Source organism: Sceloporus occidentalis, unplaced genomic scaffold (genome assembly GCF_023333645.1).
Source record: "Sceloporus occidentalis isolate IW3139 unplaced genomic scaffold, rSceOcc1.0.p SCAF_13, whole genome shotgun sequence".
NCBI lineage: Eukaryota > Metazoa > Chordata > Lepidosauria > Squamata > Phrynosomatidae > Sceloporus > Sceloporus occidentalis.
The window spans coordinates 8,174,535-8,201,266 of record NW_028316993.1 but is presented as its reverse complement, the minus strand read 5'-3'; the positions used below and the strand labels follow the sequence as shown (position 1 = coordinate 8,201,266).

At 45.1% G+C, this 26,732-nt stretch overlaps 1 protein-coding gene across 2 annotated transcripts; it reads left to right on the top strand.

Moving 5' to 3' along the window:
* Nucleotides 1–4,239: 4,239 nt before the first annotated feature.
* LOC149304818 (upstream stimulatory factor 2-like) lies at nucleotides 4,240–26,732 on the top strand. Of its 2 annotated transcripts, none has more exons than XM_089478930.1 (10): nucleotides 4,240–4,344; nucleotides 15,126–15,172; nucleotides 16,259–16,374; nucleotides 16,677–16,796; nucleotides 20,588–20,741; nucleotides 21,116–21,203; nucleotides 22,750–22,808; nucleotides 23,571–23,665; nucleotides 24,159–24,287; nucleotides 25,347–26,732. In XM_089478930.1, the coding sequence occupies exons 1-10, from the start codon at nucleotides 4,292–4,294 to the stop codon at nucleotides 25,434–25,436; spliced, it is 951 nt and encodes a 316-aa protein (XP_089335056.1). In that variant the 5' UTR covers nucleotides 4,240–4,291; the 3' UTR covers nucleotides 25,437–26,732. The 2 variants fall into 2 exon arrangements, with proteins under 2 accessions (XP_089335056.1, XP_089335057.1); XM_089478931.1 differs by having other exon boundaries at nucleotides 4,292–4,344; nucleotides 15,126–15,279.

The following is a 26,732-nucleotide window of genomic DNA, read 5'->3' as shown; positions in this document are numbered from 1 at the left end:
TCCTCTTGGAACACTCTGGATATTAGCCATACGGCCCAAACAAGTGAAGCCCTGTTACAACTTTCCCGTGGCCACAATGGCACCGAACACCTCCATCTGAGTTTTACAAATGTTGGCACCACTGGCCTTTGACAAAGCCCTGTACGTCATCAGCCTTTCAAACTCTGCAGATGGCAACCGATCCCATCTCAAAATCAGCAGCTAAGCAGAACATTAATTAAAAATATCTATGTTTTCTACTCTATGGAAATTTATGTTGAAATATTCAGGATAGGGAAAATGCTATTCAGTGGGTGACCTTAGTTATGCCTTCTTTTATTTTTGAATGGATCTGTAGATTGGGCTGCTGCAATGCACTGTGTCTAAAGCTGCCTTTGATGCTGGTTTAGAAGATGCAACTGGTGCTGAATTGTGAGAACTGGTTATTGACTAGGATAAGACACAAAGAGAACGTTAGTACTTTTCTCCCTTGCCCCAACCGCACAGGCTACCAAGCAAGCTTTCAGGTCCAAGTTAAGATATTGCTCAAAAGAGTAACCAGTCCACACCTGTCTTCCTCCCACATTTTGCTCCATCACCTCTCAGATTCAGGGATAAACTCCTTTGCCACCCTTGGAGGGAAACATTGAACCAGTTAACAATAGTGGTGACACCTTTCCCCCCTCAAGGTAGTGTACATTGTTCTCTCCACTTCATTCCCACAACAAGCCTGTGAGGTAGGCCAGGCTAAGAGAGTGACTGGCCCAAGGTCACATAGTAAGTTTGGTGGCATGGTGTGGACATGAACCTGAATCTCCTAAGTGCCAGTGTGGCATCTTAACCACAAGGTGATCTTGGTGCAGGAAGTTCTGCTTGAGTTTTTTAAGCTCCAGCTCTTATTACAGTAAGTCCTCTATATTCATGGATTTTTTTTCTTTATCCACGGATCCAAGCATCCGCAACTTGAAAAAAGGAACACTATCTCACTATGCCATTGTATTTAGTGAGACGTGAGCATTGGTGGATTTTGGTATCCACGGGGGGTCCTGGAACCAAATCCCAGTGGATACAAATCCTACAATTCCATACAAAGAAGTCATGACAGTTAAAGTGGCACCACACTGCCATAATTGTGCGGTGTGGACATACCCCTGTAGTAGGTGTTCATCTGCACACATTTCTACTGGATAGGTGTTCTTGGATTCAGCTAATGGAATATTCAAGGTTAGATCCTGCTATCCTTCTATGGAGCTGATGGTCATTAACTCAGGCCCCATACAGACAGGCCAAAATAAAGCTGCTTTGGGTCACTTTGGAGGTATGCTGTTTCAATGATGCATGCCTCCTAAGAGTATGGAAGCTGTGCCAAAGCCGCGCTCTAGTCCTTAGGACTGGATCATGGCTTTGGCACAGCTTCCGGACTCTGAGTACAAATGCATCATTGAAACAGCATACCTCCAAAGTGACCCGAAGCAGCTTTATTTTGGCCTATCTATCTGTGTGGGGCCTCAGCTTCTCTTTGGGCCAGAGCAGATGGACAGGAAGAAAATTGGTTCCATCCAGGGTTTTCTTAAAGTGGATGGAAGCTTCGTTGACCAGACGGCCAACTCCGAAGGATAGCCGGACATCCACAGGCAGCTTCCACCACACGGCATCAAGACACACCTCTTGAACTCATGCACCATCCATGCCCACCATCACATGAACACACAACCTGACAGCCAACGACCTCCCTCCTCTATGCTGTGGATATAGTATATCTTGATTTCAGTAAGGCTTTGACAAGGTCCTCCCATGAAGATAGTAAAATGAGGGTCAGACAATACAACGGTTAGGTGGATTTGTAATTGGTTGGCTGGCCGAACCCAAAGGGTGCTCAACAATGGCTCCTCTTCTTCATCCTGGAGAGAAGTGACCAGTGGGGTGCCATAGCAATCTGTCCTGGGCCCAGTGCTATTTAACATCTTTATCAATGACTTGGGATGACAGAATTGGGGGCATACTTATCAAATTTGCAGATGACACCAAATTAGGAGTAGCTAATACTTCAGAGGACAGGATCAAAAGGGGGACGGTGTCTTTTTGCTCTGGACTTTAGCCCCAGAGCATGGCTTTTGTGTCAGTATCCTCCCACTTTGCTCTGTGGGTCATATAAACAGGTAGACTTTGAGTCAGTTTGAACCAGCTTTATTTTGCCAATGTGGACGACCCCTTAGTCCCTTTTACAACAACCCTGTAAGGTAGGTTAAGCTAAGAAACAGTAACTGGCTCAAGCTTACTGAGTTTCATAATCATTTCTCTTGTCGTAATTTCAAGGTGCTGCATCTTCCACCGATACAGTCTAAAATAAAGAGGAAAATCTTTATTTAAACAGATATAAAAGCAAGTGACTCATGAAACAAGAGCTGAAACAAGAGCTTTTAAAAAACCCATTGGCAACACTGAAATAAATGCTTAAACTATGTCTGTGTACATATGGGCCTTCGATTTACCTACTGACTTATGGTGACCCTATAAGATTCATAGTCTTTTTAAGGCAAATGATACTAACAAGTGGTACAGCAAAGCCTTTCCATCTATGGGGGTTCAGTTCTGGTCCATCTTGCAGTCCATATTATTCAATGGCTGGCAATGTTTGTGCCTCAACATCAGCATGCCACCATTGAATCATATGGGGCACGGAGATCTGGGGGTGGTTGAACCCATGGACTGATAGCCTGCCAATGGGGCAAGCCCACTTTATTTCCTTCCCCAGACATGCTACTTCCTTCCTCTGAAATACAGCCTACAGTACCTTGGCGGTCTCCTATCCAAACAGTAACCACAGCTAACCCTGCTTAGCTTCCAAGACCAGATGGGATCTGGTCCCTTTAGGATGTTTAAGACAGCATAAGTTTAAAATATACCCCAGAGAATGTATCAGTCTCCAGGGCCAAGCAGAAAGCCATTCTAAGATCTAGGAGTCCTAGTGGGCCACAGGTTGAATGTGAGCCAAGAGTGTGGTGCGTCGGCTAAAAAGGCCAATGCGATTCTAGGCTGCATCAATATAAGTAAGTATAGTGTCAAGGGAAGTAATAATGCCACTGTATTGTGCCTTGCTCAGGCCCCATCTGGAATACTGTGTCCAGTTCTGGGCATCACAATTTAAAAAGGATGTTGAAAAGCTGGGACGTGTCCAAAGGAGGTGAGCAAAACGGTGAAGGGTCTGGAGACCATGTTCTATGAGGAAGGACTCAGGGAGCAGGGGATGTTCAGCCTGGAGAAGAGAAGGGTAAGAGGTGATATGATGAGAGCCCTGTTTAAATACTTGAAGGGAGGTCATATTGAGGAGGGAGCAAGCTTGTTTCCTGCTGCTCCAGAGAACAGGACCCAATGGAGCAATGGATGCAAGCTGCAGGAAAAGAGATTCCAGCTCAGCATGAGGAAGAATGGGAGTCTCCATATCCCGCGTGGCGTGGCAGAGGGGGAGCCCGTCCCCACTTCCAACGGCCCCTTCCTTCCTTCCTTCCCAGAGTCCCGCAGCCTTCCGCCCCTCTCACCCCGTTCCCCCCCGATGGCTCCGCACTGGAGAAACGACCCGGTTCTGCACCGCTTGACTGGCTCAAGGAGGAGCTCCACTCTGGGCCCCAGAACAAACTCCGAGTCCCGGGACTCCCTAGCCTTTGAGGCAGAAGAGAGCGAACGCGGGAGCAAAGCGGGTTCTAGGTCGTGTGGAGGCAGCCTCCGCTCCGCCCGCAGCCCACCCACAGCGCCCTCGGCCGCAGCGTTCCATCGAACGCTCGCAACGTTCCATCCGCTTCCGCGCCTCTGAGCGTTCCATTCCCCTCCCCCTCCCTTCCGCTCCTCCTCCTCCTCCTCCTCCTCTCCCTCCGCCCGCGACGCTCCATCCTCCTCCTCCTCCTCCTCCTCCGCTGCTGCTGCTCTTGCTGCTGCTGCTGCTGCTGGTGTCGGCGGAGGTTCCCAAAGGCAGGCCTCTTTGCTCCCGGGCGGCTTTTGTTCTCCTGGCTCGGCCTGCCCTCCTCTCCTCACCTGCCCCGGGCTTCGGGGAAGGGAGCCCGGCTGCCTGGCTGTCCCTGCTCCCTCGCTCGCTCGCTTGCTTGCTTTCCTCCTCCTCATCCACTCACATGACCCGAGTGTTTGTCCCCGTGATCAGCGCCTGGGCTCCCGTGTCTCCTCGGCGTCCCCTCTGCCTCCATCCGGCGTGAGAGAGACAGCCTTCCTCCTTCCCTTCCCTTCCTCTCCCCTTCCTCCCCCCCAGGGCCCCCTTCCCCCCTCCCTCCCTTCCCCTCCCTCCCCTCCCCTCCCCTCCCCCATGGACATGCTCGATCCCGGCCTCGACACAGCCAACGCCGCCCCCGCTGCCAGGTAAGGCCCTGGATCCCCCTGGATCCCCAGATTCCCCACTGCCATGGAAGCCCCAGATGATCCCTCCCGAGCCCCACTGCCAGATCCCCTCCTTCGGCTCCCAGACCCCGACTGACATCTAAGGCCAAGATCCCTCCAGATCCCCACTGCCAGGCAAGCTCCCAGATCCCTCTCGATCCCAAGATTCCCCACTGCCCAGATCCCTCGCGATCCCTATATTCCCCACTGCCAGGTAAGGCCCCCCGATCTCTTTCAATCCCCAGATTACACCGCCCTCAGATAAACCTCCAGATCCCTCTCAATCCCCAGATTCCCCATTGCCAGGTAATCCCCAGATCCCTCTCGATCCCCACTTCCAGACAAGCCTCCAGATCCCTACTGCCAGGCAAGCCTCCAGGTCCCTCTCGATCCCCAGATCCCCCACTGCTATGTAATCCCTAGATCCCTTTGGGCCCCCCAGATCCCCACTACTGCCAGGTAGAGCCCCAGATGATCCCTCCCTTCCCCAAGAGCCAGGGGGAGGGGGATCCCCAGATCCTTCCATATCCAGGCCTGGGAAGAAGCAGTGGAGGAGGGAGGAAGAAAAGAAGGCCCCAGCCATGATCCGCCTCCTCCTCCTCCTCCTCCTCCTCTTTTGGGCCTTGGACAAAATGGAGGACGAGGCAGAGGCCTGGGAAGGCAGCTCTCAGGGAAGGGATTGTTTGATGGGGGTGGGATAGAGATCTGCTGGGGATCTGGAGGAAGCCTTGGGCCTTGATGGGGGAGAGGGAAGGGAAGGGGACCCACCCAGCCACCCCCAGAGCTTTAATCCTGATTTAATGCAACACTTGGCTGTCTTTTCAATTGCACTGGTTCAGTCTTGCAAACTGCTCTCAGTTTTGGGGAAAGGGGGAATAATAATAATAACAATAATAATAATAGTTTCCAAGGTTGTAAAAATCTTAGGGAAAATGGGGTGTTAGGAAATTGGGGGGGGGGATAAGGAGCAGTCTTTGTGATCTGGGTGTATTGATCTGAAAGGGAAAGTGGGGTGACACCAGGAAAAAAGGACCACTTCAAATCTAGTTGACTGTGGGATTGCATCCAGACTGGAGAAATAACCCGGTTTTATACCCCTTTTGAACTGCCCTGGCTCCCTGCTATGGGTTTCTGGGAATGGTAGTTTGTCTTGGCACCAGAGCGCCCAAACTGTGCCCTTTAAGAGATTTTGGACTTCAGCTCCCAGAAGCCTCAGCCATGTTGGCCAATAGTCTGGGATTCTGGGAGTTGGAGTCTAAAAGCCCTTAAAGAGTACAGTTTGGGGACCACTGAGATAGATAGAGGTGTGTGTGTGTGTATGTAATATATATTATATGTATGCACTATATAGATATATGTATATATGCATACGCACACACACATATTTGTTGTTGTTGTGTGCCTTCCAATCATTTCTGACTTATGGGGACTCTAAGGCAATGTCATGGGGTTTTCTGGTAACGTTTCTTCAGAGGGGGCTTGCCCTTGCCATCCTCTGAGGCTGAGAAAGTGTGACTTGCCCAAGGTCACCCAGTGGGTTTAAGCAGCCGAGCCAGGATTCGAACCCTGGTCTCCAGAGCCATAGTCCAGCGCTCGAACCACAATGCCACACTGGCTCTCATATATATGTGTGTGTGTTTATGTGTGTATACAACTTCTGTCTTGTTGTGTGCCTTCAGGTTGTTTCTGACTTATGGCGGACCCTAAGGTGAACCGATCCTGATGTTTTCTAGGCAAGATTTCTTCAGAGTGGGTTTGCCCTTGCCCTCCTCTGAGGCTGAGAGAGTGTGACCTACGCAAGGTCACCCAATGGGCTTTTATGGCCAAGCAGGGATTTGATCCCTGGTCTCTAGAATCATAATCCAACACTCAAACCACTATAGCACATTGTCTCTCATGTATATATGTATGTGTGTGTACCTCTATATACATATATATGTGTATATTTCTGTCTGAGAAAGGAAAAAAGAATGGGGAGCATATACATCTCAAAGTGGGAGTTTAGAGTTGCCAGATTGAAAGGTGGAGAGGGCTCCTGTGCCTTTAAGTGTTGTGTAGAAGAGGGGATTTCAGCAGGTGCTGCTTGTTGTGGGCCAGATAACCAACAACACCTGCAGAAATCCTCCCTTTCTACACAACCATTAAAGGCGCAGGAGGCCTATTAGTTTTCACGCTGGCAGCCTTGGGAAACTGCAGAGTGATTTTAAGTTTCCCAAGGCATTGGTAAGGAAACAAAAATACTGAAAGATCAAAATGACCCAAGCCAAAACTGTTATGGTCTGGCTTTAAGACATGCGCTCTTGTCCATCTATGCTTCCCTAAGAACTGAGACTGACTCCGAAAACAACAAGTATATAGTTTGTGGCTCAAAAACAAAAGTTTGGTTTTAATCTATATTTACATAGCATCCTAATCTAGCTCTTTATCTCTCCGTCGTTCCAAAGAAAGTTGAGAGCGCAGGAGGATGGACATCCAACAGCTCAGTTGAAAATCATTGAGCGAATGCTTGTTAGAGGGTTAGATCGTCCCTAAAGGTAGGGTGACCTAAGTCATATCACTAGCTTGAATCAGAGAGAGAGAGTGGGGAGAGTTTGCATGCAGGAATTCCCTGTCTTATCTAAGGAAGGGGGAAGGAATACTCCCAGAGCCATTTTTGCTGCTGTGTGATATGCACTCACCCCTCCATTTTCACGGACTTGAGATTATTTGCAGAGGGGCGACCTCCGTTAAAGTTAATGGCGCATGCACCCAGCCATTTGCAAAAGTGTGCGGCCATTAAACCTATGGGGCTTGTATATCCACGGATTTCTGAATTCATGGGGGATCTGGAACGGATGCCCCACGAATTCGGAGAGAGGACTGTATTAAATTCTCCTGTATGAGGTGTCCGTGTGCCAAAGTCATCCCCCTCATTGATATCATTGGACTGCAGTGCCCATGATCCTTGAGATGTTGCCATCCAACGGTCACAGTTTGTCCACCTGTGAAATAGAGAGCCAGAATGGTGTAGTGGTTTGACTGTGACTCTGGAGAGCAGGGTTCAAATCCCTGCTCGGCCATGGAAACCTACTGGGTGACCTTGGGCAAGTCACACTCTCTCAGCCTCAGAGGCAATAGCAAACCCCCTCTGAAAAAACTTGCCAAAACAAAAAACCCATGATGGGTCACCTTAGGGTTGCTGTAAATTGGAAATGACCTAAAGGATATCACAACGACAACAAAATAGAGAGAGAGAGAGAGCTGTCTGTTTTAATCTGTGACATGGATAGTAAAAAGTGTAGCCTTCTGGGTGTTGTTGGACTGCAGCTCCCATCCTCCCTAACTTGCACACTGGTGGAAAATGCTGAGAGTTGCAGGCCGATGTCTTCTGGAAGGTCTTACTTGGTGGTCTATGGTGAGCAAAACTGGTGCTAGGTGACCAAACTGGGAAGATTTTATAATCTGAGACAGTGTCATCCCCTCATTTTAAGTGATGGAGACACTTAGGTCCTAAACACACTACAGAAATAATCCAGTTTGAGACCGCTTTAAGTGCCCTGGGATTCTGGGAACTGTAGTTTTGTGAGTCATTTTAGCCTTCTCTATCAGAGAGGGATAACTCTGGTGCCACAATAAACTTCACTTGCCAGGATTCCCTAGCACTGAGCCAGGGCAGTTAAAGCGATCTCGAACTGGATTAGTTCTGCGGTGTGTTTTGGACCATACTTATAGGTTGGCTGCTATGGGCAAGTAGATTTTGCAAAGATAGCAAGGCTGAGCTGTTCTTCTAGGGCAGGTGAACTGCTGTTGTGTATTAACAACCTGGGAGTGGTCCCTTGTATAAGTGTGAGTGTGTGTGTTTGCGACTTCAAGTCGCCTGTCAATTTATGGTGACACCATGCATTTCGTAGAGGTTTTGTAAGCAAGGGATACTCAGCAGTGTCTTGTCATTGCCTTCCTCTAAAATATAGCCTTACAGTACCTGGTGTCTGTTGACGATCTCTCATCCAAGTACTAGCCAGGGCTGACCCTGCTTAACTTCCAAGATCAGATGGGATCTGATGGGTTCAGGGTATTTTGGCCCTGAAGAAAGAAAGAAATGAGGGTAAAAGGCAATGAGAACCAGCATGGCACAGTGGTTTGAGTGTTGAACTATGACTCTGGAGACTAGGGTTCGATTCCCATCTCAGCCATGGAAACCCACTGGGTGACTGGTCAAGTCACACTCTCTCAGCCTCAGAGGAAGGCAATGGCGAACCTCCTGTGAAGAAATCTTGCCACGAAAACCCCATGATAGGTTTGCATTAGGACTGCCATAAGTCAGAAACTCAACAACCCCAACAGGCAGTGATCTGGTCTGCTTGGGCACTGGTCAGAGGCGATGGGAGTTGCAGTTCAGGAACATCTAAAGAGCCACTGAGTCCCCACCTTTCATTGAACAGCAATGATACTCCTGGTTTCCAAACAAGAGTTATACCTTGGAGGTGCAAAATCTCCAATGTGGGAAAGCACATCCTCCACCGCTGAACTTTGTGGCATGCAGTCAGGGTCTTAAATGCAAGCGTCTATTGTGAGCCAAGTCTGGGTTTTGGAGAGTGGAGCGCATTCACTGTCGCACATTCCCTGTCACCTTTGCTACAGGCTCAGTTTGTGTATGCAAAGGCTATCCCTGGACAGGTCTGCCTGAAATTAGAGCTTTCACATTTGACTATTCCTTCTCACTTGCTCTCACAATCAGATTGAAACATCCTGCATGCAGAAATCTAGCATGCCAGGCCCCTTATAGGCTACATTTCTGGGTGCAGGAATTTAAACCAGGATGTTTGCCTTATTGCAGATTGAGAATGTTTCTATACCGAGGGGTGACGGAAAAGTAGCCAGGGTCCTGTTTTTACTATGTCTTATCATTGCACTTGTATGTTAAGTAACTTAATGCACTTATGTTATGTAACACACCCATAGCCACCCACAAACCGTGCTACTGAAAACAAAGATAAAACACACTATTGTTCCTTTCCTTCCTTTCTGGAGAGGAAGGAGAAGCTGTGTTGTGTGCACTGATACAACTCTATGGTACTGGAGGACCCTCTGGCACCCTCTGGTGTCATAGAGAGCACCTGACATTGCTGTCCAAGCATGATATATTATTATTATTATTATTATTATTATTATTATTATTATTATTATTTTGTATCCCACTTTTCTCCCAGAATTTGGACCCAAAGCAGCTTACAGTGTTCCTTAAAGTTGCAAAAACAATCCTACAAATGCATAAATACATCAGTATGTAAACAAATACATAAACAACACAACACAGAACACAAGCTATGATGCTCACAAAAGGTAGTTCTCCCTGATAACAAAGTACTGAACAGATTCTATACTTATATCTGTCTATGCATGCCTTGTCTGTATCCCTTACTTATTGCAATAATTCCTGAAATGCATGCATCATATTAAAAAATACCTATATGTTTATCCAACTGGACTTTTAACAAAAGTTGCTGCACCTTGGACTAAGAGGCGATCCAGGTTCAAGTCCCCTCTGAGCTGTGAAATTTACTGATGTCTTTGGGAGAGTTCAGTCCAAAACACACTGCAGAAATAATCCAGGTTTGGGTCCGCTTTAACTGCCCTGGCTCAATGCTAGGGAATTCTGGCAGCTATAGTTTTGCAAGACATTTAGCCTCCAATAAACCCAGGATAAACCCAATCCCAGGATTGCCTTGCACTGAGCCAGGGCAGTTAAAGCAGTCTCAAACTGGATTGTTTCTATAGTATGTTTTGGACCTTACTCCTCTGCTTGGTCAACCTCCCAGGGTTGTTGTGAGGACAAAAAGTGAGTAGAGGGAAGAGTCATGCCATAAATTCACTGGCGGAGAAGCAGATCATAAATGTAAGGAATAAGTTATTTTTATCTCATCTTTGGCCTTTGCAGTTGGGAATTTCCCAAAGGCTGCCTCTGCAGATTTATCAGGTCAGTCCTGTACCAAAATTGCTGTTCTAAACCAGAGAAGTATCATCTCTTGTTCTCCTCCTTCCTTGCCCTCTGGCTGTATGAATAATTAGAATCTGTGTGTGTCCCAGGTGCTAACAAAGGGTTGATCTTTCTTCCCACTCTGTCCCTGTTCTAGTTCTTGCCAAATCAGTTGGGTTTTTAAATAGTGTGCCCTATTTCGATGTATTTTTGGCTTGGCTGGCCAGTATGTGCAGCATGGAGAGGAGAAGAAGTGTGAGTCCTAAGAAGGCAGCTAGAGCCCTGCGAGGAAAGGGTCATTTCTGGCTCTTCAGAGTTTGGGGACTACAGCTCCCATCGGCTCTGACCAGCCAGCATGATTAATGGTATGTTGGCACTGCTGCCATTCACAGCCACCAGGTTCTGAGTTCGATCCCAGGCAGGGCTCCAGGGTCTACTCAGCCTTGCATCCTTCCATAGGTCACTAACATTAGGACCCAGTTTGTTGGGGGCAGTTGGCTTACACACTGTAAACCGCTTAGGAAGTGTGAAGTCAAAGGCTTTCACGGCTGGCATCCATACTTTTTTGTGGGTTTTTCGGGCTATGGGGCTATGTTCTGGAAGAATTTATTCCTGATATTTCACCTGCATCTGTGGCTGGCATCTTCAGAGGATGCTGTCGTGGAAGTGAGTGGGATATACACTCGTCCCTTTTACGGATTTGATTATTCGTGGATTTTATTAATATGTCCTCTCTAGGTTCACTGGCACAACTCTGTGGTCAACTTTAACCAAATGTTGTACTGAAGGACCTAGAGATTCCCAGAGAGAACGCTCCACTAAGCATTTGTTTTGTAGCACAATTCTGTAGTCACTGTTTGGCAGATGGTGACCACAGAGTTGCACTGAGAACCTAGAGATTCCCAGAGAGGTGTTCTCTCTGGTAAAAATGTGGTGTTTGTCTTATTTGTGGGTTTTCCACATTCACAGCTGTGCCCCTAACTCCAGCCTCCTTGCATATCCTCCCTCCCTGAGGCCTTGCCATTCAACAATAGAATAAAGTATTTCAAGTATTTCTATCCACTTTATATTACAGGATCTCAGGGCGGCCTACACATAAACTCCATCAAAGCAGTTTAAAACAATTTCAGGTTTAATGAAAAAAAATATTTAAACAGACTCAAGCATATGAAACGGGTAGTAAAAGGCTGAAACGGTTTTTAAAAATGCACACCTAGCTTTTGGATTAAATCAATTACACACACCCAGTGGCTATTATTTTAAACAATACCAACCCTGTTTTTACTTGGCACTGGAATAAAATGAGTGTTGGTGCCAGTGGGGCATCCTAGTGCTGACTGGACTAGTGTTTCTTTCATGCACACATCCTAATCTACCTCGTAGGGTGGTTGCGAGGAGAGAAAAGTAAAGAAGAGAAGGAGAGCCATGCATGCTTCTTTGAGTTCAGTGGAAGAAAAGTCAAATGCAAATGAAATTTTTAAAAAAAATTAATAGAAGCATCCCGGATTCAGCAAGAAATGGTTTGCACAAGACTTGTGCAACGTTATAGATAAATTAACAAGAGAGAATGCTGGCTTATTGTTCTGGGTAGCCATTGGTGTGGTGTGGACATCCTTTCTGAAGTGCTCCTACAAGAGTAACCTAAGGGAAAGAACTTGATAGCCTGGGTGTAGGCGTTGCTGAATGTCTTTGGTGCCCATCTCACATTGACACACAGCCCTGCTTAAGGAGGACATGGAAATGCTTGAACAGACCCTCAAACTGGGGCTAGGGAAACTACAAAGTTTGGCCTGCTTTCATGTGAAAGGGAAGGAAGAAAAAATGTGGGAAAGGAGCAAGATCGAGAGAAGACGTGGGATGGTCCGTGTACCCAAGGTAGGCATCAGTCAGGACTCCCATGGGGAAGGCATTCCTGAAGTGGGGTGCCACAGTCAAAAAGGCCCTCTCTTGTGCCCCCCCCCCCCATTGTATCGTCCCGACTTTTGGGACAGAGGAGCATCGCTCTAGCAGAGATCAATCCTCAAGCAGGAATACATAAGGAGAGGTTCTCCTTTAAGTTTTGCAGTCCCAAGTTGTTTAGGGCTTTAAATGCCAGTGCCTGCTACAGAGTTCTTTTCCTGCAGCCTCTCTTTCCCTGTGTCGGGCACTTTCTCTTTGCCTGCACAGCAGCTTTGTCTCTGTTACGCTGTTCTACTCTCCACCAACGTTCTGTCAAGATAGGAGCCTTATCTCCCTCTGCCAGTGCAAAGGATTAAAGTAACTGAATGCTTCCCAGCTCCTGAGTTGGCTTGAGGCAGGAGGCTGCAAGCCTTCTCCGTCTCTCCCCATGAAAGCAAAAGGATATTAACCTTGTGGCAGACATCAGCGCTGGGATCTCTTCTTTTCAGGAATGTTTGGGCTGGTTATCCAGGCAGAAAGTACTTCCTCCACATATTGGAGATGATGGAACAGAATGAGAATGAGATGCTGCAGGAGGCAAAGCTGTGAGTGTTAATTTAATGAGAGAGACAGCGGGAAGCATAATGATCCATTCTGTGCCGCGATCTAAATCTGCACTGAGAAGAACAGAATTCGGCAACCTGTACAAAGAGTATTGGCTCAGTTTTAGTCCAGGCTGTTTAAAAGATAAGCTGATAAGGAAGAAAATCAACTCATTTGAAATGTGGTGGTGGAGAAGATTTCTGCAGATACACTGGACTGCTAAAAAGATGCATAAATGAGTACCAGAGCATATCAAACCTGAACTCTCCTTAGAAGAGAAGATGATTAAGCTGAGATCTTTGCAACTTTGGATATCTGGGAAGACATCACTCAGTTAAATTGATATCAAAGCGCTGAAATTGTATCATGTGAAATAACAACCACTGTATTGTACTATATTATATAAATAAAAATGATAATAATGTTGATTTATCCCCTACTTTATTTCCTAAAACTAGAATTCAAAATGCTGTCAAAATCAATTTCTCGGGTTCTGGCTTCTCCCCTGTGTCTCAGGTCTAGTAGGAAATGAATCAGGTTTGCAATGAAAACATTGCCTTCACACAACTTGGTTGGGCACAGAGTTAAAACAGACCTGGGCAGATTCAACTCGACCATCCCCAAAGCAGCCATTATTACAAACAGACTTCTGCAGAACGTTCAGGCTTTCTTGGAAACTTATCAGGAACTGGTCACAAAGATCCTTCACGATGAAAAAGGTTTCCTGCAAGATGGTTCACCAGCTGCTACCAATCTTCCCCCGTGTTCTTATTTGGAGAGAGATGAGCATGTTGTCAAGGGCATGCACTCAGCTCATGTATCAGACAAATTGATGGGGAAAGATTTCCCATGTGTAGGAGGCTTGAAAGCTCTGCAGTCTTCTCTTCCTGTAATGCAAGGCCGGGGAACTCTTTTCCTCCTAAAGGCAGAATCCAGTTTCAGAGACATTTGGAGCTTAGGTGGATGAGAACGGGTAGGATTGGGCCAAAGACTAAAGGGTGAGACCAAAAAAATCAGCATATTGTAGCTTAAAACTCACTTCTCCTAGCCCTAGAAGAGACCTTTCAACCTGGGGTGTGCAACTGGGAATGCCTTAGCCCCTTTTCCAGGAGACTTTGCAGGAGCACACCCTGCAAAACTAAAAAAAATCAAAGCAATACTTTTGCCCCCAAATGCCCCCAGACACCTCTAAGGGAGACTCAACCTGTACTTTATTTGTTCAGGTATTTATCTTATTTGAGTGTGTTATAGTTAGCTACCTTGACTGCCAATCTTTGATAAAAAGGGATGGTGGTGGTATAAATCCATTGAACAAGTACTGAATAAATCAGTGCTTGGTCCTCATCTGTACAATGTCCACAGACAGTGGGTGGATCCTAGGAAACATGGTTGGAAAGGTACAGCCCTTGGTACTTCTTACCTCCATGTGAAAATCTAAGTTCAGGCATCTGCACTGCTAGATGTTTGCTACACAGTTCATACCAATGTACCTCTGTCCCTCACCTAAGAAAGAGAGAGACGTGAATCTTGGCAGAACACTCTTCAATACTTGTTCATGTCTAGCCTTCATAGAACCTAGGTGCAGTTCCAGGCCATCGATTTTCTCATATTCGTTGATGGTCCATCACATGCGCTGGATGACACACTTGCTCTTGTATCAGTGAACTGTGAATCTGTCCCCTGAATCCTCCCATCATCCAAAATAAAATTCAGAGCTAAACTGAAGCATCTTGTCTCCAAAGGATGTGAATCTTCATTTTAAGGTTATTTTGGGGGAGGGGGGCTAGATACTTTTGGGGACCTGAAGTAATCCCAAAATGGAGGTATGGTTAGCCCTCCACATTTGCAGCTTTGACTTTTGTAGGTTTGATTATTCACAGATTTGATTAATATAGTCTCTCTAGGAATCTCTCATTCCTCCAATATAACCCTGTAGTCAACATCAGCCAGATGTCATGCTGGAGGACCTAGAGATTCCTAGAGAGAGCACTTTTCTAGGCATTTGTAGGCCCTCCAGTTTGTGAAAGGCACCTGAAGAGCACTGGAATTCAAAGATATAGCCGTGATAGTATGTAGAATCAGTATGTAGGGAGATCTTGTAGCACCCTTGAGATGCAAATGCATTTGAAGAAGTAGACTTTAGTCTATGAAAGCTGCTGCCAACTTCTTTCTTTCAGTTAGTCTCAAAGGTGCTACAAGATCTCTACATACTAAACAGCAGTGGATTGGCCGTTCGTCAGTAGCTTGTTGTCACTGTGTCACCCTCATAGGTTCTATCAGGGGACGTCTTGGTGACTCTTGTCTCTCTCTTTCCCCTCTGTTGCAGCCACGAGAAAGGACAAGAAGGTGAAGAGGGAGTCGAGCTGCAGGAAGGTGAGGAGGGGTCCCGGGCTGCCTCAGAAATGCCCACCCGCTATTCGTGAGCAACTGGTAACCCCTGCGCAGGGAGGGAATGCTGCAGCCAGGGCACCACCCGATAAGTAAGGCATACAACATGTCTGTGCTTGAACGAAAGCTAAGCTGCTTTCGTTTTCTCCTGTCTGGAGCAGATATTTTTCAGCATTGAAATTGCACTGCTCCTGTCCACACACTGGTGCACATTGCAGATAACATGGACACATTAAACCACTGGCATTTATCACTGAAATTTAGTTTTAAGGAGAGAACCCTTTTCTCTTGCTACTAAACTTGAAAGATATTTTTGGAAAAATTAAAAAATTCAATATTGGCACCCATTGTAGATTGAAAGTTGTTTGTTTAGGTTGTTTGTTTTTTTACTCTAGGGACATAAAATACATTATATATAACTCGGTTTGACATGAACTTACCACGTTGGATAGTTGGAGACACAGTTTATTCAGAAAATAATTACACATTGAGCTTGCTTGTTCATTTTGTTGTTGCTGCTGTTACAAGTGGAGCTGTAAGATCAGAACTGTTAGGAGCACCCCAACTATAAGGAACCTCTTCTGTCTTCCAGTCTGATAAGAAGGCAAAAAAAAGAGAGAGAAAAGAAGCTTCCAATAAAAACAGAAGAAACTAGCAACAGATAAAATTATTTTGTCTCCTCTAGTTCTCCGCAGAGTCCAGTTGAAAATAACACACTCATTCCGAGAAAAAGAACTGAGAAAAGAAAACTGAAGACCAGGAAGTGGAATGATCTGATATTACACATAGCTTTACATAAAAAGTCTTCTCCTTGCATAGATTTGGACAAATATGCAAACGCCTTGTCTTAAAAATGTTATCCATCATTTGAAAAGAAACTATTCCATGCTTTATTTTATGTTATCCAGGAAAAAGGACGGCTTGGTGGGGAGCGGAGAGATATTTTTTCCTGAATTTTTTCATTCCCTCCCCGCCGAGAAAGACTTCACAGCTCTATGGCAGAACCTACATTGTAGGGACTGATGTTCTACTGACTGCCATCAGAACTAACCAGCTTCCTTTCTTTCCCAGGAGATGGCACGAATGCAGATGAGCAGACGGCAGTGGCCATCGCTAGTGTTCAGCAAGCAGCCTTCACAGACCATAATATCCAGTATCAATTCCGCACAGAGAACAATGGAGGACAGGTAGCAGTCCACTTAAGCTCACCTGGCTTTTACTCACAAAGCCCCAATTCTAGGAGAATCAATGGGGTAGAGGAACAGGAATGTCACGTTCATGAGCTCCTGGCTATGAGACTGCTGTCATGGCTGATTTTCAGCTTGTATTTGGATGTCTGAAATCCCCCATTTTAGGCTGCACCCCAGAATGGTCTTCATATTGTTTCCCCATAGTGTGACTTCCCTGTGAAGCCGGGACCAATACCTCCCCCTTCCCCATCTCAAAAACCTGCCTGAAGAATGACCTTTTCATGTGTCTTTTCTCCCAGGTGACATACAGAGTAGTTCAGGTGACGGATAGTCAGCTGGATGGACAAACAGATGCTACGGGGGCAGTCAGCGTGGTCTCAACAGCAGCGTTCACTAGTGGCCAGCAAGCTGTTGCTCAGGTGAGGGATGGTCTTGTCAGACCCAGAATAGCCTTCTGAGACTTCACAGCACAGGACAAAATGTGTTCCGAATTGTGCTCCCAGAAGCTTCAAATGCCTCTATTTTCCACCAACCCTTTCTGGGCTGTTTGTAGTCCTCTTTTGATGTTGTTGTGTGCCTTCAAGTCGTTTCTGATTTAGGGCAACCTAAACCCACAGGGTTTTCTTGGCCAGTTTCATCAAAGGGGGTTTTCGAGGCTGAGAGACTGGGACTTGCCCAAGGTCACCCAATGGGTTTACATGGCCGAGCTGTGACTCGAACCCTGGTCTCCAGAGTCCTAGTCCAATGCTTAAAACCCAGAAGTAACTATATGGCCTTCCATAGATTTCTGGTCTACAGCTGTTATCACACTCAGCTGTCAAAGCCATGGGGAAGAATTATGGGAGTCGCAGTTTAAGAACATTTGGAGGGCCTCTTTTGTTGTTAACTCCTGTCAAGCTGAGTTCGACTTATAGCAACCCCAGGAATGAGAAACATCCAAAGAAGCACAGCCCCCTATCCCTGTTCAGGTCTTGTGGAGTGGGGCTGTGCTTCTTTAATTGAATTTATCCATCCATAATCCATCTTTTCCCACTGCCATCTACCTTACCAAGCATTATTGGTAAGATAATGATCAGTGTGAGAAGACATGACTCACTTCTTCTATTGAGCCATGTCTTCTCATGCTATGGCTAAAGTATGATAGTCTCAGTTTAGTCATCTTGGGCCTGTTAACAGACTGCCAAAATAAAGCTGCTTCGGGTCTCTCTGGAGGTATGCTGTTTAAATGATGCATGGGTCCAGAGGTCGCGCCAAAGCCACACTCCATTCCTAAGCACTGGAGTGCAGCTTTGGTGCAGCTTCCGGATTCTTAGGACGCATGCATCATTTAAATAGCATACCTCCAGAGAGACCCGAAGCAGCTTTATTTTGGCAGTCTGTAACAGGCCTTGGCTTCTAGGGAGAGTCCAGGCTCAATTTGCTCCAAGACCCACACCATCTGTAGAATTCTTCTCCAGCAACAATTGATTCTTTTCCAATCAGCTTTCTTCACTATAGTTTTTTGTGGGTTTTTTAGGCCATGTGACTATGTTCTAGAAGAGTTTGATCCTAATATTTCGCCAGCATCTGCGGCTGGCATCTTCTGAATTTTAAAATTTTAAAAATTGACTTCATTTTGTTTTTGAGAGCTATGGGGAAGCACCCTTGGCTTTAGGAAACTTGGTGTTAAAACTACAGTTGACAATGCTGAGTCATATTACGCTACTGAATAGTGCAGTTATAATCCACTTCAGGAGGGAATCCCTGCGCAGTTTAGTGAGGTGTGTTTAGAATTCTTAGCCAGCTCTCTAGTGCCTCCCCAAGCTACACACCCCAGATTTCCACAGAGTACAGTTAAAATGCAATAGAGCACAATAATTGCATAGTGTGAAAGCGTCCAGTGTTTGGCTCTCCTGTCTCTCTGGTGGAGGGCCAATGCATTCACAGAGCAGAACTGACATTCATTGATTTGCAGCATGCTAACCTTGCCTTCCCGCTTCCCCTGCAGTCTTCTTCAGCTGTCTACAGAGTGGTTTGTTTTTTACTGAATTAGCTTGAATAGTCTGCATCCGGCTTAGAGGAGCCGCATGCTAGGATGTGGTTACTGGCTGGTTCAGACCCATCTGTGGCTTCTTTTAGCTGTCAGCATGCACTTCCCGTGGCGATGTGTGTTTTCCTCTCTGCTTTCGCACCATCACTTCCTCCTTCTTGAACAGACCAAGAGATAGTTCACAAGATGGCTCAGTTAAAGCCAGTAATTATGTTTTAAAAGTTGCTTCCTTCTCGTATCCACAAGAGGGCAGTAGGCAATTATCGTAATTTTTATTATTATATTTATCTCCCACGTTTTTCCCAGCCGTGGGACTCAAGGCGAATCGCAAATGTTGCAACAGGAACAAATAAAAACACGGTTGTTCGGTGGGTTGAAGTCAACTCAGACTTATGGCAATCCTGTTTTATGATTTCCTTGGCAAAAGGGGGTCTGTCTTTGCCGTCTGCAGAGGCTGAGAGAGTGACTTTCTTAAGGCCGCCCACTGGGTTTCCATTGCTGAAGAGGGATTCGAACCCTGGTCTTCCAGGGTCCAACACTCAAACCACTACACCACAATTGGCTCTCTAAATAAAATCTCACTACACTAAAAGCATCTTAAAAGTTGAAAATTAATTAAACAGGCAGTAGGATAGAATACATATGGAGAATGATACTTCGTAAACAGTTTGTTTAAACAATTTTGACATTTATAAATTATTATATAGTGTTGAACAGTTGTAAAACAAATGCTATGAAATGAATGTACAGTGGACCCTTGTTATCCACTGGGGTTTGGTTCCAAGATCCCCAGTGGATAACAAAATCCATGGATGCTCAAGTCCCATTAAATATAATGACATAGCAAAACAGTGTCCCTTATTAAAAATGGAAAATCAAAGTTTGTTATTTGAAATGTATACTTTTTTTTTAACATTTTCAAGCTGTGGATGCTTGAATCCGTGTACAAAAATCAGTGTATAAGAGCCGACTGTTTAATGTGACGTATAGATTGAATGTTTATTTATACATAATAGAAATATCAATGAAACTTTGAAAAGCATAAAAGCTCTTTGAAAACACTCCTATTAACACTTTAACATTAATCACTTTTGAGGCTCATAACCCTTGCAAATGTCAACAAAATAAATAACGCACAACCAGTAGGTATCTTTGTCAGAAAGATATACATGATCACAGACTTTAATAAGAAATAATAAAGAGAATAAAGTTTATTAACAATTCAGTAAGAATAGAAGCTACATACACCCAGAAAAGAAAGAAAAATCACAGTCAAACCTTAGAGGGAAAAGTCCAAACACAGCCCAAAAGGAAGTGAAGCATGAGCAACAGCAATAAAAAGGTTTTTGGTTTCTTTATAGACTTTTGAGCGACATTAAGGGAATATATTTATAATCCAGGTTGTAATAATTTTTAAAATATGCATTTGACATCCATATATGCACTTACAATTTTGTTTCTCTACTTTTGTCTCGTAATGTTACCAAAAGGAATAAACAGAAGTGTAAAATGTTATTTAATAATAATAATAATAATAATAATAATAATAGGATTCAAAGATATGGCCATGTTAGTCTGTAAAATCAGTATGTGGAGAGATCTTGTTGCATCTTTGAGACTAACTGAAAGAAAGATGTTGGCAGCATGAACTTTCATAGACTTCAGTCTACTTCCTGAGATGCTTCTTAGGTAAAAAGAAAGTGTGTTTTTTATTTGCAGTTTTTCCATATTCACGGGGGGCCTTCACTCCTAACCCCAGCGAATATGGAGGGACCACTGTACAGTGGTACCCCGGGATACGAATGCACCGCGTTACGAAATTTCCGGGGTACGAAAAACTTAGATTTAAAAAAACTGTTCCGGGTTACGAAGGATTTTTCGGCTTACGAAGATTTTTTCGGCGCGTTTCGGCGCGAAATTCAAAAGCCGCCGCTAGCCGCTAGCGGCTTTCCAGCGGCTTTTCGGGTTGCGAAATGTATCGGGTTACGAACGGCGCCGCGGAACGAATTAAATTCGTAACCCGAGGGAGCACTGTACTAAGATTTTTGGATATACTTTGATTTGGTTGGTACTAAGCAGCCTTGGCTCCTATGCCAGGAGAAAGATGGAGTATGAATCAAAATGAATTGAATTAATAGCATGCTTAAGGCCTCTTGCTTTCTTGCACCCTTATGTTGACAGGCTGTGATCCAGAACCCTTTCAGCAATGGCGGGAGCCCAGCCACAGACGCAGTCAGTGGGGAGGCACGGTTTGCGTACTTCCCTGCCTCCACAGTGGGGGATGCCACAGCAGTGTCGGTGCAGACGACGGATCAGTCACTGACGCAAGCTGGAGGTAGGGAAGCAAGAACCCACTTGAGCATGGATGGGCAGCTGTTGGCCATCCAGAACTTTTTAGCCTGTTGGCTCTTACACAATATAGCCAGTGAGATGAATGATGGGAGTTGTAGTTCAGCAACATCTGGAAAAATACACTGTTTTCCATCCTTCCTGTAAAGCAGTAGTTCCCAACCTTTGACCCCCCCCCCCCCCCGATTGATTGCAATTGTTGCTGTGTAGTGGGAGGTACAGCTCCCAGAGATCTAGTCTGGCCTCCTAACCTTCCACAGTTCCCCACCCCTGTAGCGAATAAATATGGTGCAAAGATGAATGTGTTTCTTGAGGCTCCCATTTGTAGCAGGTTGATTTTTTCCATTTTGTTCTTTGTAGGCCAGTTCTATGTGATGATGACGCCACCAGATGTGTTGCCAACAGGAACGCAACGTACCATCGCCCCTCGTACTCACCCCTATTCCCCGTAAGTATGGCTAAAGGGATGTATAGAAGATAACATGGATCTGGCTAGGAGAATTACACCCAGGGGCTTGATAGCAACCGCTCTCATAGACAAGGAAGTGTTAGTCAGGAAACTGAACTGTGAAAGCATGTTGTTTGTTTAGCAGGGGAGGGTGAAGCAGGCAGGAGGAGGGTGGAGCATGAAGTGCATTGGCACACTCAAGAAGGTGGAGCTAATGACAGAATGAAGACACATTTCACACTATACCCTATATAACAATGTATGTGGATAGCAGAGTATGGATAGTGCGGGCCAAGAGTCAATGTGATCTGGATTGAGAGTTGGACTAGGACCCTGAGAGACCAGGGTTTGAATCCCTGCTCAGCCATGGAATCCCACTGGGTGACCTTGGGCAACTCTCTCAGCTTCAGAGGAGGGCAAACCCCCTCTTAATAAATCTTGTTGTAAAAACACTAGACTAGATTCTTCCTAGACATAAGCGAGTAGACATGAAATCAGATAACACCAACCACAGAAATGGGCATTTGGGACACTGAATGCTGAGTCCCTCCACTATCAAAGGTGAGCCCCCATCCTCTGACTTGATCCTGCAGATGTTACTGGACAGAAACTCCCATAAGCCATAGAATGCATAGCCAGGAGGTGCTGGGAGTTTCATTGAGACATATGGAGGACCACATATTACCCACAGTGGATGCAGGGTCCCATCCTGCTGCCTTGTGTGTGGTTAGAAGACTGGATTGGCTGTGACCTCATTATGTAGACAGAAGCTAGACTGTTTTGGTGATACACACCAGACTAAGTACAGTGGGTCCTAGGTATCCATTGGTGTTTGGTTGCAGGACCCCCTATGGATACCAAAATCCATGGCTGCTCAAGTCAGATTATATACAGTTTATTGATGACTTGTGGAAAGACAAAATATTTGCATTTAGACGTAAAGGATTAAATTGCAGGTTTCATAAACATAGTACAGACAGGGTATTTTGAGTGCTCTTGAAAGCTTTTTGCATACATTATTTCCTTAAACATAGACTCACAGAGTTGGAAGCTATTATAAGGACCAGTCCAACCTCCTTCATCCATGCAGGATGATACAATTAAAGCATTCTCAACAGATGGCCATCCAGCCTCTGTTTAAAGACCTCCAAAGAAGGAAGCTCTAGCATCATCTGAAGCAACATATTCCTCTATCAAAGGAAAATAGTTCTTGACATTGGTTGTTATCTCGCTGTGGGTGAGATATCTCCAAGACCGGCTGTCCTCCACAGCTCTGCTTAGGTTGACACTACAGCTATATCTCCACAGAACTCTTTTCTCTTCCAAAGCAAACTTTGGTACCTCTTTTTCTTCAAATTCAGTGAGAGTAGGGAAGGTATGTGGCTCAATTCCTGCATTTTTTGTGGGGAGAGGGCTAAAATTTAGAATTGTTACCCATCATCACCATACTCAAAACATGGAACTACTACATCCTTCTTCAGGGATGAGAGTGTGTTTCATGTGAGACCTTTTCTGATTTTCCCATGTCTTTGCCTTCAAAACCTAGGAAAATGGACGGGACACGGACGCCACGGGATGAGAGGCGAAGAGCTCAGCACAATGAAGGTGCGCAGAAGAGCCAAGCAGCACATACCCTGTTTTAATTGCACCCTGTTCAGGAGGGATATCCAGCTGTGGGACCACCATGCCCTTGAGAACCTGTTAGAAGAGCCAGATTCTTCATCCTCTCCCATTGGCTACATTAATGGTGTGCACAGTGGATGTGGCCCTTGGGACCCTTAAGTGTGGCCTTTGACGCTCCCATTTATATGTATGTATGTATGTTAGGGCTGATTTGGGGGTGATTTATTTTTATTATTTTATTGTATCTGTAAACATCACCAAAGCTGCCTGGAAACGTGGTTTGCTTCCCCTAGTCCCCCAGAGTTCCTAAAAGCTTTCCCCTATCCAAGTTCTGCAGTGTAAAATTTAAAGGGAATGTAGAAGATTCACTAAATGAAAATACAGTTAACAGTTAACAGCTGTAAGTCAAAGGATCTCACTAAGCTCTAGGTAGTAAAATCAGTGAATGCTTGGGTAAACAAATAAGCTTGTAGCAGGCTAAGCATACTAACAAGTTGTAGGAAGGAGTGAACTCTAAAGTTAGGATGCCATGACCCAAAGGACCCTGCTGTTGGTTACCATCACATGTACAAGTGCAAGTGATGCAAAGTCCTTGTCTGTAAATCTTAGGGAATAGTTAGGTTGATATGAAAGAAATCACTGTCTCAGGCAACTTCGTCCCAAGTTGTAATGCAAGGCGCGAATTGCTGCAGTCTTTGCCGGAATGTTGTATGATGGGATCAATAATTTCTCTCTTCTATCTAGTTGAACGGAGGCGGCGGGACAAGATCAACAACTGGATTGTCCAACTATCAAAAATCATTCCAGACTGCAATACAGATAATAGCAAGACGGGAGCGGTAAGGACAATTATCAGTGGAGTAGGAGTAAGGCAGCTGGGGGAGAAAATTAATGGTGATGTTTGGGAGCAGGTATTGGCATCTGTTATAGCCTAATGCTAGAGATATAAATCCTTCACACCTATTTTATGATTTTGGGACATTTTGCTAAAAAAATTGATTTACAGAAGGAAAAAAACACAGGCTATGGATGGCTGAACATGTGGATAACAAATCCATGGATACAGAGGGCCACCTGTAGAGTTTTTAAATGGATTCTAATGGTTTCAATTTCATAAAGGTTTTGTCTTTGAAGTAACTCTTATATTGGTATGTTTTAAACTATGTCCTTGCATAGTTTTAATCTGTATTGTTTTTAACATGTAAGCCCACCTTGAGCTTTATTATTGGGAGGGATATAAATGGACAGAATAAAGAATTAAATATCTTTCTCTGGTGGAAAATTCTGAAGGTATCATGGCAATAAGGATCTGTGTTTTGCTTGATCTCACAGAGTAAAGGAGGCATCCTATCCAAAGCCTGCGATTACATCCGTGAGCTGCGCCAGACGAACCAGCGTATGCAAGAGACCTTCAAAGAAGCTGAGAGGCTACAGATGGACAACGACTTGTTACGGCAGCAGGTAGCTGAGCCCTTGGCCACCCCTGCCCTTCCTTCAACGCTTGTAGTAACAAGGCTTGCAAGAGTACCAAAACAGCCAAGCTATGTGGTACTATGGATGCAGAAACCAATTAGTAGAATAACAATTAAGAAGTAGTTTCTAGTACTTATGGCCATGGAGATAAAGTTATGTGATGCAGTAGTTTCACCAGCAGTTTTCAAAATCTTACAAGGGGCAAACAGCAGGCGTAAATTTCATTCCTGTGCCCTTCTGTCTGTTCTAAGGGTAAGAGGCATGAAACGTATGCCTGCTGTTTGCTGCTTGTTAGAATTGGCTAAAACTAATAATCAAGAAGGGAGGAGTGGGAGGGGAAAATTGCAAACTTGAAAAATGAGTACAGGCTGCTGGATTTCAGTTGCCCTCAGTACAGGGTTTTGCAGCTGGCATCCTAGTCAACAGTTATGAGCTTGTAAGCTGGACTTGCAGTCTCACAAAGTAGGGATTCACATTTATGGTTGTAAGCAAACAAACATGACCCCTGAATTATTATTATTTTTTACCTTTACAGCCTGGCAGTACTCAAATGGGATTATTTCTGAGGTGCTGGAAATTGGGGTGCTGGGTCTCTTTCCAGCTGCCTGTTTCCAGTGCACCAAGCTGCCATGGCTGCATTCTGTGAAACCTGGGATTTGTAGCTTGGGGAGGCACTAGAGCATTCTGACTACAAATTCTTAATGCTAAACTACAAATCTCAGCAGTCCATAGGATGAGGCTGTGGCAGTAAAAATGGAATCATAATGCTATATTGGCACAGTGTAAAAGGGCCCCCAGAGGAGAAATGCATAGATCTGTGAAAGTTGTTGAACATAAGTGCCCATCATCCCTTGCCATTGGCTATGCTGGCTAGGGCTGATGGGAGTTGCCCTTCCACAACATCTGGAGGGATTCACTTTCCCAACCTTGTTATATGCTGTTTAACATGGCACCCATGGATTGTCTTAAAGAGCCAGGATCTATTCAGGAATCTGTTTTTTCCAGCTTCTCTCTTTCTCTCTTTCTCTCCTCCTGACCCCATGACAGATTGAGGAGCTGAAGAACGAAAATGCCCTTTTGAGAGCACAGTTGCAACAACATGGGATCGAGATCGTGGGAGACACACCAGGGCAGTAAAAAACAAACCCAGTCCTTCTTTGCCACTGCCTCTTCGTATGGAAGTTCAGCCTCCACTTCTCCTGTTCCTTTTTGTATAAAGACGCCCCTACCTTCAATGAACGTTGTTTCACTCCCCCTCACATGGGAGTCAAATAGAGGGGAGGAGAAATTTGGGGAGGTGCAGGGAGCCAGATCATGTGGCTGTTGTCCCAGGCCTTGCAACTGCTCCCAAGATCCCTCCTGCCCCAAATACGCTTCCCTACTAGCCCTTCCTATCTCCCTCCTTTCCTTTACTTAGGATATATTAAGAGTAAACAGACAAAATCTGCATTTTTATAGTAGATTTTTTAACACAGGCTAGCCAATTGTTTTTCTTTTCTTTTCCCTCCCCTGCCTGATCTCAGGGGTCAGGGAATATCCCCCACCTTAGCAGTTTAAATCTGTTGGACTCCATTTTCTCTTCCGAGACTTGTGTAGTTCTGAATCTCGCTCCCTAGGGGCGGGTGGACTGATCCATTTTGGTTATGGCCATGAACATGGGGCAGGAGCAGGGGCTTGGTCTCTCAGGTTTGGCTGCTGAACCAGTGTTTTGGCTTTTTGCTCTGCCTGTGGCCCCTCAGCTGTGAATACATTTTTCAGGAAATCTGGAACGCAGTCTGCAAAGTTTTAAGTTCTCTCGCTTTAAGGTGCACTGAAGCAAATGCGCCTTGAGCATTTAAGCACACGTGTGCTTCAACTTGCACATCTTGTGCAGTCATGCACAGGTTGCATTCATTGTGAGTGTTGGCAAAATTCAGCAACAGTTAGTTGGTGCTTAATTCTGAATTGCACCAACCATACCTTTTGCTGGCTTCTACTGTGTGTCACAAACATGGAAGGTTGCCACTCCATTTTTGCCTCTTAGCTGTGTCTGTCCTCTTTCTGTTTCCACATCAGAATTTGTATTTTGTTTTAAAGGCACAGTGGAAAACTGTCCTAAAGCCTACTTCAATCTCATCCTTCCCTTCCTTTATTTCCCTTCTTGTAAGTATTCTTTTATTTTATTAGTTTCAAGGCGCGTTTGTATAGAGGTACGGTGTTTGTATGATAGCTGAAACCCAGGCCGTTAGGAAAGTTTTTAGTGGTGGATTGAATTGACAACAGGGTTGCTTTTTGTGTGTTTTTTGATATTATATAATTTTTTAATTAAACTTCAGCAGTGTTTTAGGATTTCAGGTTGAAATGAAAGAATCAGGAGATGTGTTTTTAAAAGAAGTAGTCTCCAATATTTTGGGTTTTCCCCACCTCCCCACTTCCAAACAGATCTTTTTTTTT

What these genes read in the sequence shown, in the direction of transcription:
- LOC149304818 (XM_089478930.1), top strand. Translation starts at nt 4,292, where the DNA reads ATGGACATGCTCGATCCCGGCCTCGACACAGCCAACGCCGCCCCCGCT. An exon ending in GTCACTGACGCAAGCTGGAG is followed by an intron (nt 20,742 to 21,115) that starts GTAGGGAAGCAA and finishes TGTTCTTTGTAG; the next exon opens with GCCAGTTCTATGTGATGATG. An exon ending in CGTACTCACCCCTATTCCCC is followed by an intron (nt 21,204 to 22,749) that starts GTAAGTATGGCT and finishes TTCAAAACCTAG; the next exon opens with GAAAATGGACGGGACACGGA.